Source organism: Poecile atricapillus, chromosome 3, assembly GCF_030490865.1.
Source record: "Poecile atricapillus isolate bPoeAtr1 chromosome 3, bPoeAtr1.hap1, whole genome shotgun sequence".
NCBI lineage: Eukaryota > Metazoa > Chordata > Aves > Passeriformes > Paridae > Poecile > Poecile atricapillus.
This window is the reverse complement of record NC_081251.1, coordinates 56,476,253-56,495,843: the sequence shown is the minus strand read 5'-3', so window position 1 is coordinate 56,495,843 and position 19,591 is coordinate 56,476,253. Positions and strand designations below refer to the sequence as shown.

At 38.5% G+C, this 19,591-nt stretch overlaps 1 protein-coding gene across 21 annotated transcripts in view; it reads right to left on the bottom strand.

Annotated features, from left to right (window-relative positions):
• Nucleotides 1-10,286: 10,286 nt before the first annotated feature.
• The window catches only part of EYA4 (EYA transcriptional coactivator and phosphatase 4), a 140,413-nt gene continuing 131,108 nt past the window's right edge, over nt 10,287-19,591 (bottom strand). For 17 of the 21 annotated variants that reach the window (XM_058835091.1, XM_058835102.1, XM_058835106.1 and 14 more), the window contains 6 exons: nt 18,410-18,468; nt 18,138-18,298; nt 15,893-16,007; nt 13,992-14,113; nt 12,853-12,953; nt 10,287-11,241 (listed from right to left, as the gene is read on the bottom strand). In XM_058835091.1, coding sequence (XP_058691074.1) covers nt 11,161-11,241; nt 12,853-12,953; nt 13,992-14,113; nt 15,893-16,007; nt 18,138-18,298; nt 18,410-18,468 — 639 coding nt within the window. In that variant the 3' untranslated portion in view covers nt 10,287-11,160. The other 4 variants (XM_058835107.1, XM_058835109.1, XM_058835108.1 and 1 more) reach the window with 1 other exon arrangement.

The following is a 19,591-nucleotide window of genomic DNA, read 5'->3' as shown; positions in this document are numbered from 1 at the left end:
TCTTTTCAAATGGCCTCCAAAACATTATTGCCACATTCTAGGGTGATGTCTGAGTAGTCTTAAAGGTGTGCTAATCCTGAGACAGAATGGATCTTTAATCCCCTGCCATGGTTTTACCCCAGCTGAGCCCCATGCAGCCAAATGCTCACTCCTCCACCAGCTAGACTGGGGAGAGAATAAGAAGGGTTAAAGCTGGAGAACTCATGGTTCAGATAAAGACAGGCTAATAGGATAAGCAAAAGACATGCACACAAGCAAAGCAAAGAAGGCACTAATTCCCTGCTTCCCATGGGCAGGGAGGTGTTTGGCCACCTCCAAGAGAGAGAATTCCAGCCCCATCACCTGCAAAGGTTACTTGGGAAGACAAAGTCCATCTGTCCAAATATCCCCTCCTTACTCCTTCTCATATTATTATATACTGAGCATGATGTGATATGGTCGGGAATATCCCTGTGGTCAGTCAGGGTCACCTGTCCTGGCTGTGTCTGCTCCCAATTTCCCATATACCCCCAGCCCCCTTGCTAGTGTGGCAGTAGAAAAGGAGAAAGAAAAGGCCTTGGCTCTGTGTGAGCCCTGCTCAGCAATAGCAAACACATCTCTATATTATCAGCCCTATATTCAGCACAAAGCCAAAACACAGCCTCATACCTGCCACTGTGAAAAAAATCACCCAAGCCAAAACCAGCACATCTCTTAACCATTAAATTTGCTGAATCATTATTATAAGGTTATTCTTCGGCATCCCTCAATCTCAGACTGCAAGGGCCATCATAAAACAGCTGAAAATCTGTCTAAATAACTGGATCCAATGTTCTGTGTTGACTGGAAGCAGCTACCACACTCATCAATAGAATGAAATGTTTAACATTGGTTTTAAAAGAAAAACAATAATCCTGAGATAATGCAAATGCTTGATTATAATTATGATAATTATTAATGCACAATAGTTACAAAGCAGACTAGGAAGTGCATTAGGAACTAGTCTGAAAATAAATTGTAAAAATGCTGTATGAACAGAGATACTCCATCAGTAAATGTCAAGAAAGGGTGAAATATCTAAATGTTTATTTCAGCTATCCCAGGCATCTTTGCTGACTGCAGAGCTATGCACTACAGAATATTCAAGAAAATTAATCTCATGAAAGGTGGGAGGCAGAAGAAGGAATCAGGAAAAATGCACTGCCATTGCCAAGTACAATTACCCTGTTCTGACATGCCACTTGATGTAAGTAGGCAGGCTAGATCTCCTGGATAGTTGGTCTAATCAGACCTGATACAGATAAATGCAGGGGAAATAGGTTTATCTCGAGAAATGATTGCAAGAAGGCAAGTGGAGAGTTCCTTTCCCACAGCTACAGCTTTGGAACTCCTGATGGTGCTCCAAGCATCTGCTTACATCTGTAGAAAATAAGGCAGTTGTCTTTTCTTTGGTCAGCCTTATTACACTGAAGAAGCCAAACATAAATGACAGTAGGTGGGTTTTCCAAATCAGGCATCAGTGTTACATAGAACTAAACTGCTGTGAAAAGGGAAGTAGCTGATCAGCTATGGAATTGTAAGCTGGACCATGAGAAAAGCTCTGCATCGGGGAGTAATCTACACACTGAAAACCACCAAGGAACTCTGGATTAAGTACAAAGGTGGAGAAACAGGAAAGAAACATATCAGCCAGGATTACACTAGAGAGTCTGCTGTGTGATTCAGTTTGATGTTCCCAACAAAGCAAATATCAACACATTTGTTTTGTATTTTATTGTTCTAATAAATGCAACACTGTGACAAGAGTTCTGGCTTCTTCTATTCATTATGTTATTCTGAAATTCACAATGATAAAAACTCTGAAAACACCAACTCTCCAGATGACAGAACATTTTGGAGACAGATTGCCAGTTTACTGCTGTGAGAGTCAAGATAGACTTCCAGTTACAAGGCTGGGAGTATAATGTGATGATTTATCATGACAATATTTTTCTTGTAATGCATCCCAATATTGAAATCCATGGTTACCAGAGATAAAGAGGTTCACCCTCTTTTAATTCAGAAATATGCCAAAACAATGTCATCCACTTCTTCACGCACCTCATCTTCTTAAAACCATTTAAAAGGAACTATTGTCCCAGAGCCCAGTGGCTGCTTTCTATAGCCAGATGTTTTGTTCTGTGGTGTTATTGTATCACCACAGAGGTCACTGTTATTGCATCACTGCAGAGATCACTACCACAGGCTTCATAGCAGAGACAAGATTCCTTTACTAACCCCAGCAGTCAATTTGAGTGCTGAGTGTCTGTAGATTTGCATACTTGAATGAAGGACCTGCTGGCTCTGATATCTACAGGTGCAAGAAAAGATATTTAAACTCACAACTACCACTGGAATTTCAAGGAAAATTGAAAATCAGTGAAGACAGCCAGCAGAAGAAAGTAAGGAACCACATGTTCTCCAGATATTTTCCAGCATAAAACCACAGAGTGGAGTCCAATTGTTGTTCAGCAGGGGTGGGGACAAGAGAAAGCTAGCAATTAAAGGTTTATGTATTCTACCCATCTCTGTGAAAGTGGTTGAAACACTAGATAGAAATTCAGTATATCAGCTCATATGTAAGGAGTGTTATTTCTTCTTAAGATCCAGAGCCCTTTCATTATAGATTTACAGCAATCTCTACACATGGAGCAGAATGGAGATTTTCAACGATTAACAAAGTCTCATGGGGCCCTGGACAGAGAATAATAGATACAGGATTTATCAACAGGTAAGGGCAAAGAGTTGAGATTAATTTCAGGCGTGATTCATACCCTGCCATGATGTGTCAAAAAAACCCCACTTAGTGCCTCAATTACCTGTGTGTTAGAACAAAGTAATGGCATCTCTCCTCTCACCAGGGAAGAAGGAAACTGTACCTGTCTCCCCAAGAGCTCTCACCCAGGCTTGCTCAGTGGTAGAACATTGCAGCTCTTGGTGGGATGTAGTGGGACAACTAGCATGAATGGGATTTTCCTGAGAAGCAGAAGGGGGATGTAGCAGCAGAACCTGCCTGCCACTGGGTTTCATTTGCTCCATCCTCACTGCCAGATGCCCAGGGAATGACTCTTTCCCTAGCAGCAGCTGCCAACAGCAAGGGGAAGGCCGCTGCAATATGTGATTTATGGTGAATTTGCACTTACTATTGCATGGCATTGAAGCACACAGACTCCACAGCATTTTGTGAGGAGATTGCTGGGTGATGAATAGGCTGAGAAAGGCCAGGCAAACAGTATCATTGTAACACTACATAAATACGGTTTTTTTTTCCTTTAACATTAAAACACCTGATTTCCTTTAGCATTGTAAACACGTCACTTTATTAGGTCTGGGAGAGCTGATGAATTTAAAGTCATTTTCAGCAAACAAGTGGCAGCCTTTCTGCTTTTTAAATGGAGGTGAAGGAAAGAAATGTTTATCCTGAAAACATATGAAGCAACAAAAGGGAGAGGAGAAAGCTGTTGCCTGCACTGAAGTTTCTTACAGACAAGAGCCACCCAGGTAGTATTAGTGGAAAACTGCTAGAAAACAGGAGAATGACAGGACATAATCTCTTGAAATAGCTGGCACTGTCTGAATGTTTCATAGCTAATAAATTTAGCTTTCAGGAGGAAGTTCAAATAAGCTGCATTTACTAGCTTTTGAGAATGAAAATGAATACATTAATTGTGTACAATGTTACCGTCTGCTAAATGTGGCAATTTTGGCCAGGACTTGGCAATTTCTTTGCAGACACAAAGTTTAACCCAAGGCTTTTCAACCATAAAATTACTGCCCTGTAAAAGGACAGATAAATGTCTAAGCAAGTGCCTCATTACTGTCAAAGAAATTATTTATTGTTTCATTTTACTGTTGTGTTTACCTGGCTATTAGAATGAAGGTTGAGTCAGCCTTTCCATTACAAGTAAACTTCCTTTAAGGAATTGCAGTTTGACCAGAGAAGAAAACTCACTTGTAAGCATTTAGGTAAAGAGGAAAAATAAAAACACTGTCAAGTGCTTGGATACCTTTTGGGGTGAGCAGTTCTTGACCTCTTGAAGCCCCAAATTAGCTGTTTCTTTTCCTCTGTGAATAGATGCCTCCCAGCCAGGATACCTGCTCCACCGAGAACCGGTTCAGTTTAAGGAGGACATAAAAGCAACTCAGGGAGAATAAGCAAAGCACTGGGAGCTGCAGCCCTTGCTTGCTGGGGGCTGCACCCAGATGTGATGCAGCCTGGGTCATTGCTTCTCCCCAGTGGAATGGTGGCAGGCAAGGTTGTGATGGGCAAGGTGAGGGTCCAGGTGAGTGGGGTGACTTCTCCCCTTGAGAAGGGACCTGTGCAGAATTGGCTCCTTCCCCTTTCAACCGGTCATGGGGGCCGGGTGCCTGCACTGCATCTGCTTCAGCCACCAGGCAGTTCCATGTTGAACATGACTATGTTCCTCATCAAGACTATTCAGAGCTTGTAATAAATTCATTTTAGCTCCCAGTGAGTAACTGGGGAGGTTGGGCTTTGTTAATTACCCTACCTCCATCAGCTGCCATACGTCAGTGGTCTATGGTGATTATTGAGAACAGGATTGCATTTCATAAATCAGTGTGTATATGCCATTTGACTGGAGCAGCCCTCTGCACTTGGCTCCATTTTTCTCCCTCTCCCATTTTTTTCCCCTCCCTGTTTTGTTTTGCTTTTAAACATGAGTGATCATGAGGCACAGATCTCATTAAGGGCTTCTGGTTTGCATGAGCTGCAGAGGTGTAACACATGCTCCAGTCATGGCTTTCACCATAAAACCAAATCAAACTAAAAGCTTTCCATGTGAGAAAGACAGTATTTGAGGCTAATGCACCCTTATAAAAATAATACTATAGGCTGTTCATAGGATATGCTGGTGAGATACAGGCAGAGGCCTCCCCTGGCACCAAACATCCCCTGCACAGAGCAGTCCCTGAGAGTGGTTGGGTGGGAATCTGGCTGCCAGGCACAGCTATCCCAACACCACCCAAAAAAACACTTGTAAAGAAGTCCTACTGCTAAGTGCCAGGTGTATGCTCCACTATCCAGGAGGTTCACAATACTAGACATGATCTCCTTATGCTTTTTTTTTTCTTTTCTTTTCTCCACTTATCTTTCCTTATTTTTTTTTTTTTTCCTGATTTTAGAAACATTACTCTTCACAACTGGACCAAATTAGAACCACTTTGAGACAGAAAGCTAAAAAGCAAGACCCTAATCCAGACAAATTGAAGGGAAAGAACAGGGGCATGATATGTCAGCTGGGAACCACAGTCATCAGACTCCTGCAATGGCTCAGACTGTTTTTCTGGCTGATGTGGTGGGCCCTTGATTCACTCCTTCTCTAAATATGACTAGAAATGTTCCGTTCATTGACATTGGTGTGTGCACTCCCAAAACACATTTTGGTTTAGATGAGTCAACAATTTCTAATATTTTCCAAATAGCTCCAGTTGTTTTTGTTTTTTTCATGTAGAAAAAGTGTGTGCTTCCTGGTGAAGGGCACAGTAGATTGTATAGTAGTGTAGGAAACATGAATCACTTTCCATTTGCCTCTCTGCTGCACTCCATTCTCCCAGACACTATGAGCAAGGCAGAAAAATTCAAGCTCCATTCTAGCCTGACTCCTTCATATAATTCCTACAAATCCTGTCCTTACTTACCTGCTCTCTTGCTATATGTTACTGAAACCTAACTCGTCCAGAAAATTTGAGAAATGTTTTTTTGTGTACCAAAGGAGTTTCTTTGCTTGTCCACTTAAAAGATCGACTTTTGAAACTTTCTGGTGTTTTCTTCTTTTCTATCCTGACTTCCCAACCAGAAAAACAAATTCTTAATTTATTTATTTATTTTTTCATTAGTTAGTTCAAGCTAATAAAATAATGAATTATTTTCATTCCTTTGAAAATCAGACCTTGAAATTTTTAGAGAAACTGACACAGCAAAACAAACTTGTTATGTTTTGACTTTCTCAGAATTCCTTCTACTGTCTGGGCTTTTGGAAAATCAAAACAGTTCTCCCAAACTTATAAACATTTCCAAAATACTTCAAAATCCATTATTTGTTTGGAAAAAAAAAAAAAGAAAATTAATCAAACAAGTCAACCCTAAAGCGCATTTTTCTGGAGGAGTTTTATACGTAATGGATAATGACAAAGAAGCGTTTTTGCACCCAAATGAGGAAGAGTCCACCCATAAATGTTCTCAGTATATTTTTGCTTTAGTTCATCACCATGAATATTATGTGCAGGGCACAATGTAAGCCATCTAGAGAACTGAGTTTCTCAGAAACTCATTTTCATTTAATGAGAAATAAAGTTAATGTTGTGCTATCACCCATTTTCTGGCTACCTTTTATCTCACTCTTCTGAAATGTTATTGAGTGGCTCTTCTCTGGAGTCACACACAAGCCCATTTGGGAGACAGAGTGTAAAATTGTTTACTTTGGATTTGTCTGCTCAGTAGATGAGATTTCTTTGTATTCTGACCACTTGATTTTTGATAGATCTTCCTCTTTGTTCCTAAAACTAAGACAGCAGATGTACATACAGAACAGCTGTGTTTGTGAGACATGCTTTAATCTCTCCCCTTGCAAAGAAGCCCACTACTCACAGGCTGCTTTTTGTGGCTGAATCACCGTGCCTAACAAGGCTCTTCCACTCACCATGTAGTTCCCAAGATCATAATGTCACATCTAAGTGCACTGACAATTCTGTGATCCCTTTCTGGCCTCTGCTAGCAGACTGGAGGGACTGCCTCCTCTAAACGAAATTCAGAAAATGAAGTACTGCTCCCAAAAACATTTAGAGTTTAATGAGGGTGATCTTCAACTGGAAAGGCTACTTTTCCCTCAGGAACCCAGTCTGTCTCCTGAACAACCCATGGCCTTAAAGGTATTAGCATAATATCAGTGAGTGAACTGGCACAGGGATTTAAATACGTGCACTGTGTGTCTACATCATCTAATTGGTTTCTCATGTATTTTGTCTCAAAGAGACTGCACAAAAGCTGCTAATTGTCTCTCAGTCTGCATCTGGAGCAAGGCACGGTTGACAGGTGAGCCAGTGTCTACCAGACCACTCAGGGCTTCTCCAGGCATGAGTGACAAGGGCAGTGTGGACGTCAGTCCCAGCTCACACTTGGCTCCTGTAAGATACACTCTGTGTCCTTAAACCACAAACCAAACGACTTACAACATTGTATAGTGCAGAAAATGACACTTCCAAGTGTATTTATTGAGAAATAGTAACGATGTACATAATTTTACAAGCTTTTAATTTTAATTTACATTTTTCTTAAATTAGGTAGGCCCTAATAAACTATAATCTGCTAATACATGACAGAGACCCTTGGCCTTAAATCTCCAAATGCTGCTACTGCTGGGATTTTGGCTAATGTCACTTCAGCTCCTCTTCAGAGATACTAAATACCATATTCATTTACAGCATATGCCTGGTGTCAATCCTATAAAGCAGAGATGAGTTTTGAACTGAAACCCTGGATCTGGATACAACTTCACTGCTAAAACCTAGTCATCCTATTGTGGGTCAAGTCTATATTCTCCATAAACTCTGCAATTCCAATGGGATGTAAGATTTCATCTGTCTCAAGAGGAAGAGTACTTATAGAGTACTTATATAAGTACTTATAGAGGACTTTGATATGGCCTCATCTCCCTTGTCAATGCTTACACTGGAACACACCCTGCATCTGTTTCAGATGCGAACACTGCTGCTCACACTGGATTCGAATGGGAACAGATCTGGTAGCTAGCTGCTACCTATATCTTTGTGCACAGTCTCCACAGGCATCTAAAAATAAGCACAATTTTTAGGTTTTATCTGCCCTCTTTCACTGAATTGCACAGAGTTATGTCTGAGGTACTATACCATAACTGTGATCACACAATATTTGTATTTTGCAAGCTGACCACTCAAATGCCTGATGAAGGTTCTATACTGAGAACTGCTAGAGTATCAGCAAAAGGCATTTTATTCTGTATTTCATTTGCCCAAAATACTTGCAAATGGGACCTTGTGCTCAATCTCGGTTGTTGAGGAGAGGCTGAAGGGAAGGTAGTTTCTGATTAAAATGCTTCTGAATTAAAATGCACTCAATGTCAAAGTGATCAGCCTTCAGTTTCATCTTCTTAGACCCATCTGGAACAGTCTGGCATGACTGCCTCTGCCTTGGTTATTTCCTCCTCTGTATTGTTCATGCAGGAAAATATATCAGACTAATTTCTCTCTACAAGGCAGGCATGTACTACACAATTTTATTTAAAGATATATAGCAATTTTTGCTTAGCAAGAGAGTATTCATGCTCTGAAAATTTCTCTTAGAGTTTTAATATTGCGAAGCCTTTTGAGCTACATCCTTGAGTTTTCTTTGGATACATGTTTGTGTGGATTACTTGTTTTAACAATTAACTTTCACTATGGTAGCACACAGAACCATGCCATGCTCTGTAAAACTTCCCTCCTTTTGCCTCCATCTCCTCTCTAGAAGTCCATATATTAATTGAGCCATATCTGCCACAGAAAGCTAAGCACAACTCCAATGAAGGCACTGCAAACCTTTAATGAGAACCAACGGCTGTTGCTGGGCTACTTTTTGTTCTTACATCTGATTAGGAAAAGAACACTGAAAAGATGAACAAATAACTTGAGAAATAATATTACTTCATGCATTTAAATAACACCATGACATGTCAAAAAAAAAAAAAAAAAAAAAGATAAAAAAGCTAGTTAACCATACAAATTTTTTATCATGTCTTTTACATTGTGATTTTTATGTAATGCTGGAATTCGAGAAGGTTTCAAAGTTCTTTCCAATTCCAGTAGAAACTCCTTTTTTCCCCCACCTGAAAAACTACAAAAAAGCTGTACTACAGGTTTTTATGACACATATTTCCAGGTACTGAAAATATAAGGAAGGTACGCATAATTTTTTTTTTTGTTTTGGACACAGAAATCTATCACCTAAATATCTACCTAGTCTACAGTGATTTCATATGTGGTGAGTCTCACGTGGTGGCTTTAAACTGCCCAGTGACAAAAAATTATTGTTGTATGGTGACTCGTATATCCAATTCCAACACAGCAAAGAAGTCTATTTTTTTGAATTTATAGAGGAGTTTCACCTTGGACTTGTAGCAGCTCCAGGCTTTCACCTACCAAGCAACTTTATTAAAACCTCAACAAAGTTTAAATGAGCAAAGTTACTACCTGGTAACTATGGCATATGATGGCTTTAGAGCACAAAGAGGGAAGATTTTCACCTCAGTACTGTGCTTGTGCAGACATCCTGGATTTGCCTTTAGTATCTTCTCTTGCAAATACCTCTTCACACAGTCAGTGCACATGCAGCCCCAGGTGTCTCCACATACAGTGTTAAAAACTGAAAAAATAGTTTCCATCTTCTGCCATGAGAGACGAAGCACTTGCTGTTGTTTCAGAGTGCTCAAGCTGCACATGGAATATTAAGGGCCCTGTGTGCAATGTGGATTTTGCTCATTTTCCATAGCTGAAAAGGTAGCATGTTTGAAACTTGCAAGATGGATTGCTGTATGGACCGTAACTTTTAACAGAAAATATGGAAGTTAAGGTGATATATTTCTCAAAGCTTCTTCATGAAAATCACTTCCTTATCCTCTCCTCAGATGCCTGACATGCTACGGAAATTTCTGATTCAAAAACATTTAGGGTTCCCTGTGTAATTTTGCTGAGCAATCAAAAATGGATGAGAAAAGTCATGCTGACCCAAAACAAAACACATGAAAAAGTGGAACAGAATGGAAAAGCTACCAAAATGCTGTTTTCTTTACCAAAGTGGACTATTCTCCTGAAACGGCTTATGTCATCAAGCCAGCAATTTCAGCAGCTTGTTTTGATCCTGAATATGCTAAACGTAGCATCATTTCCAAATCTGACTGATGAGAGCTTCTTTAGTAATTTTTCATTCCCAATGAACTTGTGTTTTACTTCCCATCTGGGATTAACTCCAAGTTTTCACTTTCTAGTAATGCCACCTGAACACTTTGTCTGCTGGGTGTTCTGTTATACACAGCAGATGTACATATGTTGTATGGCTTTCAGTGGACATGGTAATTAATGAATATGGCTCTTAGTTCTCTTGCTGGAGAATCAAGAAATGATGCTGAAGGTGTTAAACACTGTTTCTTCTTTTACCTTTCCAGGTAGCGGTCCCCAGTATCAACCTCCCAGTTTATTCTTAACTTTTCTCAAAAAATTAGTGGAATTATTCAGAATCCAAATAAAAACACAAACTTTCCTTTATTATTTTTTCTCACTGCAACAAATACTTAAATTCTTTGGTGCAGCCCTGCTCTTTGATTTTTTTGAATTTCAAATTTGGTCATGTCAAAAATTATCACAAAGGTTTTTTTTGTTTATCTACATAGTTTTTAACCAAAATTACATTATAACACACGAACACAGTCTTCTCTTTAAGGCACAACACATCATATGCACATTCTGTTTGCCAAACTTATAAAAGAGACAATATTATATAGCCCTTTCCCTCCCCTGCCCACCCCCAACCCCCCAAAAAAAAAGAAAGAAAAATTGCATCCACTTCCAAAATCAGCTGCTAATAAAGTCACAGTAAATTATTTTCATCAATAATTTACACAAATTACAGGTCTAGACAGGATTGTCATTATACAGTCTGAGTGCATTCCAATTCAGATTTTTTGGGTTAGGTAGGCTAAAGTCTGGTTCAAACCTCAGTGCTGAGAATATATCCCATTTTGAGGAATGTTGTTGAACACCACCTTGTTGGCTGGAAAATGCGCTTTGGTGCTTTGCCAGTTTGAGTCCTTTGTTCACTCCTGTCAGGGCTCACTTGGTGTGTACCAGCAACCTCCACAGTTTTAATTCATTTAAAAACGTTGCATATATAAGACCATAGAGCTTTCTTACGTAGCACTAATGTTTTAACTTCATTCAGCAATCTGAATTCTTCAATTTGGAATTTTTAATTCCAAATATTTCTTCCCTTCTTAAGACAATTCATATGTGTAAAGCCAGAGGCATTGAATCACACATAAAAATTCAGTGTACTTGAAATATATATATATATATTTATATATATATAAAAGGATCACCAGCTTTAGAACACAGTTACAAATACTCTAGTTCCAGTGCTTGATGGAGAGCCAAGAGGTCCGAATGACTGGATATCCTCCAGAAAGGCATGTTGTGCTGTGTTTGTTAGAGGAGGGAAAAGGTCAGGAAAGATGAACACGGTGACGCGGGGCGGCATACGACACACCACGATAGTTAGAGATTACCAGCACCTAATTTACACCACTGTGCTTCTGGATTGATTTTTGTTATTCAAGCACTGACAAAAATCAGACCAAAATAGATCTGAGCTTAGTAGCTCAACTGAAGTTAAAATAGTTAGATGATAGCCTTTCTTGAGAGTTTCTTTGGAAAATGCCAGTTACTTATTAAGAGCTACTTGCTTATTGTTAGCATGCAACCCCATACAAAGGAGCATTAATAGGAAATCCTTTGATGCTCCCCTTATTTGACTGCAAAATACTGAATCATCATTTAAAGAACTGTAAGACTTCCATGAAAAGATGCTTCTCACTCAACACTTCAAGACAGAGCTAATTACACTTTTCTCCATCCAGGCAGAAAAAGAAATCTCTTTGGATAAGAAAATAACACATTTCTAGTTTAAGAAAAGATAATTTGTGCTGCAGAAAGCATCACCATCTGTGAGAGATGCAGGTATATGAACTATTCCCCTTCAATAATTCATCAAAATGGAAAAAAACCCCATACTTCCATGTTGTGCTTAGATCTATTTGAAATGTGCTATATTCATCCATATCTCTGAATTCTACATCTATCCATGCAATATAGCCAATGTTAAGGAAAAAGCATGCCCAACCAGAAAGCACACAATCCAACCACCACTGTTTAGCAAAAATTATAAAGGACCCATCACCAGTACTGCACCTATATTAAGGAACCATTTGGAATGAGCATTTTGGTTATTTCCATTTTGTTTCCACTCCAACTACAATGCTAAGAGAGTGCTTTATTTTGCTCCTCCTAGCACAACAAGATTTACATAATTGGTCCTGTACAGACATTGTGAGGCAAAAATTTCAATTTCTGCACACTTCCAGGGGTTATACTGGGAAGCATGGCACAAATTACTCATTTGATCTGTTTCTGAACATTAAAAACTTCTCTCCTGAAATTAGACTTGAATTATCATGATAATGAGGAAAATAGGAAACAGTTCTTTTTTGGAAACACAGATTTGGTGCAAAATTTCTATGTTGTGTTCTTTTTCCTTTAGCAGATATGTCTTTCTTGAAGCAATTTTTTTTTTTCCATATTTCCTCCAGTAAACTATGGATCTTTGTCTTAGCAAAAAATGCTGTACAGTTCTTAGATGTTTACCACATTATCTATAACACCTCTCTTGAAACATCCCAAATTTCAGCATTTTAATAAAAACATCACCCAACCATCATATTATAACCCTTTCTAGCTCTCCTGCTTATCTTTTAATTTGCTTGAAGTTTGTCAGACATTTTTTCTGCATTATTTTTCCATCTGTTTTAAAAATAATTTTCTGGGATTTTTTTTTTCCCCAGAGTGAAGTGAATCAAATGCTAGAATCCAAATGGTTCATTTTAATCTAAGTGTTGATCTCATTATGCTCTTGTTGGCTTGCATCTGTGGACTGAAATTATTTGTCATTTTGTGCAACAGTGACAGAAATGCAAACAGGAAGGCTTGCATTAGTAGCTATGTATCACACCAACATTTCAGAAGACAGGTTACCTTTTTTGCTGCCTGTTCTTCTTCTACACCATCCCCAATTACAACATATACTACTTTTCTGCCAAACCTTTGCATTATTCGTTCAAAGCAACTTTCTTTTCCTGGAAGATAAATGAGATAAGAGTTCAGAGTGAAGTTACCTGATTAGCTGCATGTTCCTCATCTCGGCCATCTCCAATCACAACATAAGTTATGTTAGTGCCAAATCTGGACACTATACGCTCAAAACAGCTCTCTTTGCCTGAAAAACAATGCACTATTAATTCAAGCTATCACGTGAGTTATGGTGAAGCCTTACAGAGGAATTTTACAGTGGTAAGACATTGCTACTACTACTTCTAAGATTTTTTGGGATTTAGAGCCCAATCTGGTAAGAAGCAATGGGCTCGCCCAGCGACACTAAGATGCTTCAGGTAAAATTGGATCTCTCAGGAAAGCCGCTAAGATAAGGAATTAGCAGCACTGCAAAAATGAATAGGTTAGTGAATGAATAATTGAATTTAAATATTTCCTTATGATTGTAGTAATATTCTTACAAGGAGAGTATAAATTTTAATTCTAATGCATCTTCAAAAATGAGTGATGTAGTGATGAAAAGACTTAATTAAATGATGACTGAGACAATAGCATTCCTGAATTGATGATTGGTGAAATCTGCAAAACTATCAGTCGTATGCTGCATCACATTTCACTGGCATGACAGCTTCTCTTGGTTTACAGTTTTGGATGCAATTTCCAGAAACCATACATTCCCAAACCATAAGGCACAAAAGGTACACGGTTGTGAACAGAATGGGGCAGTGCCCTTTTGTTACCCAGCAACACAGGTTCTGATAGTAACAGTTGTCATTCCCATCACTGACATACAATGCCTCAGGAAAAGGTTTGTGAAGCTGTGGCCTGGCTTGCATAGAGCTGAGGGTCAGAGCAGAGGCAAATTTAACGCAATTTCTGCTCAGATTTGAATTCACAAAAAACTTTTCTTCATTCTTTTCTGCAAGTTTTTTGCTATCTGCACCATACTGAGGAGTTTCTGAGGCTTTTAATCAGCATCTCTATTTAGAATACATCCATTAATGGGAAAAAAATAAATTGGTAATGCAGTGTAGTCAGAATGGATGAAAGAATAATTTTCTTACCTATTTTGGTTGCACTGTATATATTTTCAATAGGAAAAGCTCCTCCTAAACTGTATAGTAGAACTTTTGCAAGTGCTGGGATAAGCTGGGTTGTTGTTACCAACACGTTTACACAATTACTCCTAAAATGAGAGAAACAGTTTAAGTTTAAATAGTTTTAAAACAGTACCCAAACGCTGATGAGGTGAACCAGATGCAGAGAGCACATTAAGGATCCCTCAACCTTTACTTTCACTCCCACAGTACAGCTGCTCAGCACCATCACTTAGAGAAAATGTACATAAAACCCCATGTGAAATCCTTAAAAAATATACAGGACTGATTTGTAGAAAACATTCCACAATGGCTTATGAAAAACAGGTCTTTGAAGATGGGTTTAGTAAAATATAGACATTTCAGACAACCAACAACTTCCAAAACAAGGTATTTGAATGCTTTGAAAACATAATTTTCACGCTGGCAATTAACTGTCAGTAGCTACCAGCAAAATAAATTTAAGAGAATGCAAAAACATAATTTGTTACTCTTTTATCTATCCTTTATCTACTCTTTTATCTACACATTTCTCTTTGGAATGGAATCGCTTTCCTCATATTTCAAGAGTAAGAGTATCTCTGAAGAGAGGGAGAGATTAGAATGATCATGTTAACAAGCTAGCATTGAATGGTGAGGATGAAAACTTGAATGGAGAAGCTGTGCAGGCCAGAGAACTCAGAGCTGAGCTACTTTAGGCACTCACAGGCTGGAACATGAGCATGACCATGATGTGGACATGGAGTTGAAAGTAAATACTTGTCAGTTTTCCCTCTGGCATTTCCACAAATTCCAAGCAAGACCCTAGGCTGCTATTTTCACCTTTATGTATCTCAATTTCCTGTTAGTAACGTATCAGTAATGTTTAGCTGACTCACAGGTAGCTTCTGAAGGTTTATAGTTGTAGAGTTCTTTGAAGACATGACAAAAGACTATTATTTAACAATCCTGAGTGAAGGGTAACAGTTTTCTAGACTCATACACCAATGCTCAACCAGCCTTCATTACCAAAAGTCTCTCTGAAGACTAACAATTCAGAAAGAAATGCAGAGGTAAACACAACAGCTTACACAAATTTGTTATTTCGTTTCTCCTGAAGTATTTTACACATTGTTAAATAAACAATTAAGAGATAAGCATATTGCAAAAGTGGTTATGTTGAAATTAAGTGCCATTTTGTGCCATTCCAAGTTTGTTCTTTCCACTTGACACTGAGACTTTTCCCAGACATGTTCAGAAAGCAAGATGACTTAATGTTGTGCTTTTTTGTGGTTTAGAAACAAATTTCAGGTTTTTTTAGGGTTTCTGGAAAGATACATATTGCATGGCTTACGAAGTAACAGCAGGGTTCACAGTTTTATTGTTTCAGAGGAACAATACATTTTATGTCTCAATATTGGGAATTCAGACTTTTAACTCAGTTAAAAGAGATTTTTGCTCTTCTGAGAACTTAAGATTTATACCAAGATATGCTGGTTTGCTTGGAAGGACAGAAGAAAAATGCCCTTATGTTCTGGTACCTATACAGTATTTAGTATACGCATTGTGAATAGACACAAACATTGAAGGACAGAACAGAGAGCTGTGGAGTTCAGAGAATGCTGTCCACAAGGTAATAAATTAAAAGCTCAGAATTCTACAATACCCTTTCCATGTACAAACATTTGAGAAGACATTTCATACTATCTTTAGTAAATGCTGGAATGAGGATAAACTAAGCCACTTTCCAATTTTCCTGTGTCCTATTCAAAAGTCATAGGTAGACCTGTACTGTTCTTTAAAGGTGCTAATTTATTGTAATCTAAAATGTAAAAAAATATCCATTACATGTCTAGAAACTTTTTTTTACAGCAGACTCAAATACATACCTTGTGCTGATAATTGATAATGATTTAAGTGCATTTGTTAGCCAGGAGTCTGTCAGAGCTTCAATCTCTGCTCTTAATTGCAACCATGCATCTCTTTTAGCGGGACCCAGGAGTCCTTATATGTAAGAAAAGTGAGAAAAATAGAATTAAATTCTGTATCAGATAGAGTTTATGGTCATTGTTTCTATTTTAAATTTCACTACAACTCGAAAAAAATATCAAAGAGAAAATCTATTATCTTCAACAATCAGGAAATCCCAGGTTTTACTTGTTCTTCATTGTATCAAGGAATGTCAGATAGTATTTCAGATAATAATAATAATAATAATAATAATAATTTGAATTTCTTTATATATCAGGCTGTATTTAAAATATTCCTTTCAGAAACATGTATTTTTTAAACCAGCTCCTCCCACATACATTATTCTCAAATTATCAGTGGCAGTGACAAGGAGATCCATGTCATCGGGATCATAGGTGAAGATGGCCACAAAAGAAGATACTTTAGAATAAACTGGCCTTTGCAGTACCTGCTATGCTTAAAACTGCCCTACTTATGACTCTGCATATAGTGTATATAACCTCAGGTTACACATACAGAAATGTATTTGTTTGCTGATGGCTTGCTCTTCATGTCCTGTTGTAGCTGGTTCCTTTTACAGCATTTACAGCCTGAAATGGCTGCACATCTTATGTTCTCATATCTCAGTTAGTCCTTAACAGTTAGTCCTCAAAATCTCTTTTTGAGTATGAATTGTTAGACATTTAAAATACCCAACCTACTGAATGCTGAGACATGAATTTGTTGGAATCAAGGTATTATAAATGTAGACTTGGTCATGGAAGAGAAGGGAAGGAAATAGGCTTCCTGACCTTTAGTATCCCTCTTCTCTTTCACACCCTATGCTGCCAACAAGTGACGACGACTGTCTTCAAAAACTCAAAGTGAAATAACCTGAACATATACATGGATTAATCTTGCCTTCTGATACTTTCTAGCAGCTCTTTAGAAATAAAGAGATACATAATGAGCTAAGAAGATTATTAAAAAGGCTAAGATGTGGAGGACAAATGAAGAAACCTTTCCATTAAGGATGGCTTATTTTTCAGATGCAGGATATATGGGAGACAATAAAAACCTTAATCCAGTGCGCCATATCACTCTTTTTCGCAATGTTTTGTTCCTCCCAGTGTGTCTCCCTGTGCTGTGCTCTTGGACATGTTCTCTTATCAGTGTTAAAGGTTTTATGAAATACAGCAGCTTTAGAATCTTAGATGCATTAGGAAATATCAGAAAACTCAGTAAACTTTTGGTTAACACTGTTCCAAGAATTATTAATACATAAAAGCTCTATTGACAACACCAATGAAGGGCAAAGTAGGGCAAGTGAAAGTCAGCCCTCTACTACCACCCTTTGGTCCTATTGCTTCATCCTGTGGTAAGGAAAGACTGAACTACTAAGAGAGAAAATAGGTGACTGTAGCAATTATTGTAGACTGCTAAGTATTCCCTGTCCTCACAGTCTATTGTTGAGGGTGTCAGTTGACACATTCCCCTCCTCAGAAGAAGGCTGGCTGTCTCTGAAAGTCACACAGGACTCTCCAGAACAGATTCTTTTGGCTCTGCTGCTTGATTGCCTACAATCTGCTGGTGCAGATATAAGTGAGTCCATGAATTAAAACTGTAACAGCAAAATTCTTGTCCCAGATGAGATGTGGACTTGCTGGAGACAAAACTGTAAGCTACAGAGTCAACAAAAGTGGCTACTGGCATGGAAGTGATAGAATTTTCTTGCATCCACTGGTGAAAACAGACTAGCAGGTACCCAGCAGAAAGTTCAGGTGACAGTGTTGTTACTGACCAGATCATGAAAATGCAGGATGTAAATGGCCATCCACTAACAATTTGTGCTGTGAAATGATACAATATCTTTCCTGGAACAACACCAGATCTGAGGGAGAATAAGTGGTTCAACAAATAAGTAAGGTAAGACTAGCTGGCTCTGAAGGAGGAGAATGGAATCTGTGGAAGCTAAATGGAAGCTTGCTTGGTTTTCCTCAATGCATTTCCCTTGCACAACGGCATGTGCTTTGCCATTACAGTCAGTAAATTTCAACAGCCCATGGTTCAGTCACATCACTCTCCATTCTCCCTGTGGCTTCCCAGGCTCCATCCCTGGGTGGCAGCTCATCACCATGCAGCTTAGACTGATCAGCATTCAAAGTCTTTGGCAATTGAACTCACCTCCTATGTTGTTCTTGTAAGTATTATACAACTCTTTTACTCTTCTGTAACGGAAAGCCAGCTTCCTCATCCAGTCAACCCCTCCTCTTACACCTGTTGGCAGACAAAGGTTTGCACTACTTGCAGCTGCATGGAAGCCATCAGTTGCAAAACTGTAGGTACTGCAAACACCCAAAATACAGTAAAAATAAATACAATGTATTCCTGTAAATGCTCAAATTATTTCATCTTAAAAAAAAAAAAAAGAAAATAAAAGAAATTCTGTATCTTACCTTAGGTCTTGTCCATTATCATCAGAAGAAACATCATCTATATGAACTTGATCGCATTCCTGTTAGAAAGAAGAAAAATGACCCAAATGACAACTTTATCTTACAAGAGAGGGCAATCACCATTCCTGGAAGTGTCCAAAAGGCGCGTGGATGTGGCATTTGGGGATGCAGTTCATTGGCGAGCACGGCGGGCTGGGCTAATGGTTGGACTGGGTGATGTTAGAGGTATTTTCCAACCCAAATGACTCTGTGCTCACCACAGCCTTAGTACAGATGAAGAAATGACTGGTGCAGGCCACTGGCTGCACCAGAAGATGGCAGCCTGTGCACACCCACCGTTTCCTACTGCCATTAAAATAGTGTAATCTTCAACTCCTACATAGTCTAAAACACTAGTTAAAATAGACCTTTAGAAAAGTAATATGCAGTTTTGGTGTGATTTTGGGGAATAAAATTATTTTAATTGTAAAGCCACAAAAACTGCAAGTCTCATTTGCAGTTTCCGTAGTATACCAATACTTGAAAACCATATAAACCTTATTTTCTCACTCCCTAAAAGCCATTGATGGTGAACCTCAACAAAACTTATGTTAACTTAACATAATTTATGTTAAGACACCTATCAGGTTCTTCTATTAATTTATGTGAGTGCCTTTGGCTGGAAAATCACATATAATCAGGAACCCTACAGAACCTGATTATTTCCTGGCTTTAGAAGGGATGGAAGCAACTCGAGGGAACTGAGGTATATTGGAAAAATGAATTCCCCTCCAGGATGATTTTATAATTGGGCAGCTATCAAATATCCTTATCTGCACAGTGGTTACAGCACAAAGATAAGAAATTGTGGTGAACACAAAAGTAAATATATAAGTCAAGGCATCATGCATCATATAATTGTTTTCTGTAGTTACTTGAACTAACATCTTAACCCAAAGACACATCTGAAATTCAGTGTCCATTTAAGTCAGCACTTAATTCAAGCTCTCTGTGATGTGCAGGGGTATGTTGCTCTAAGTTTCCAATCTTTGTCTCACAACAGTGGTAAACTGTACAGATAAAGGATAAATCTGAACAGAGGAGCAATTTCCAAATGTGTAAGCCACAAGTTCCTAGAGTGTGAATTTAGGGAATTATAATTTCATCTTTCTGCTTTGTTTGCTTTGCAGTGAACAAAAACTT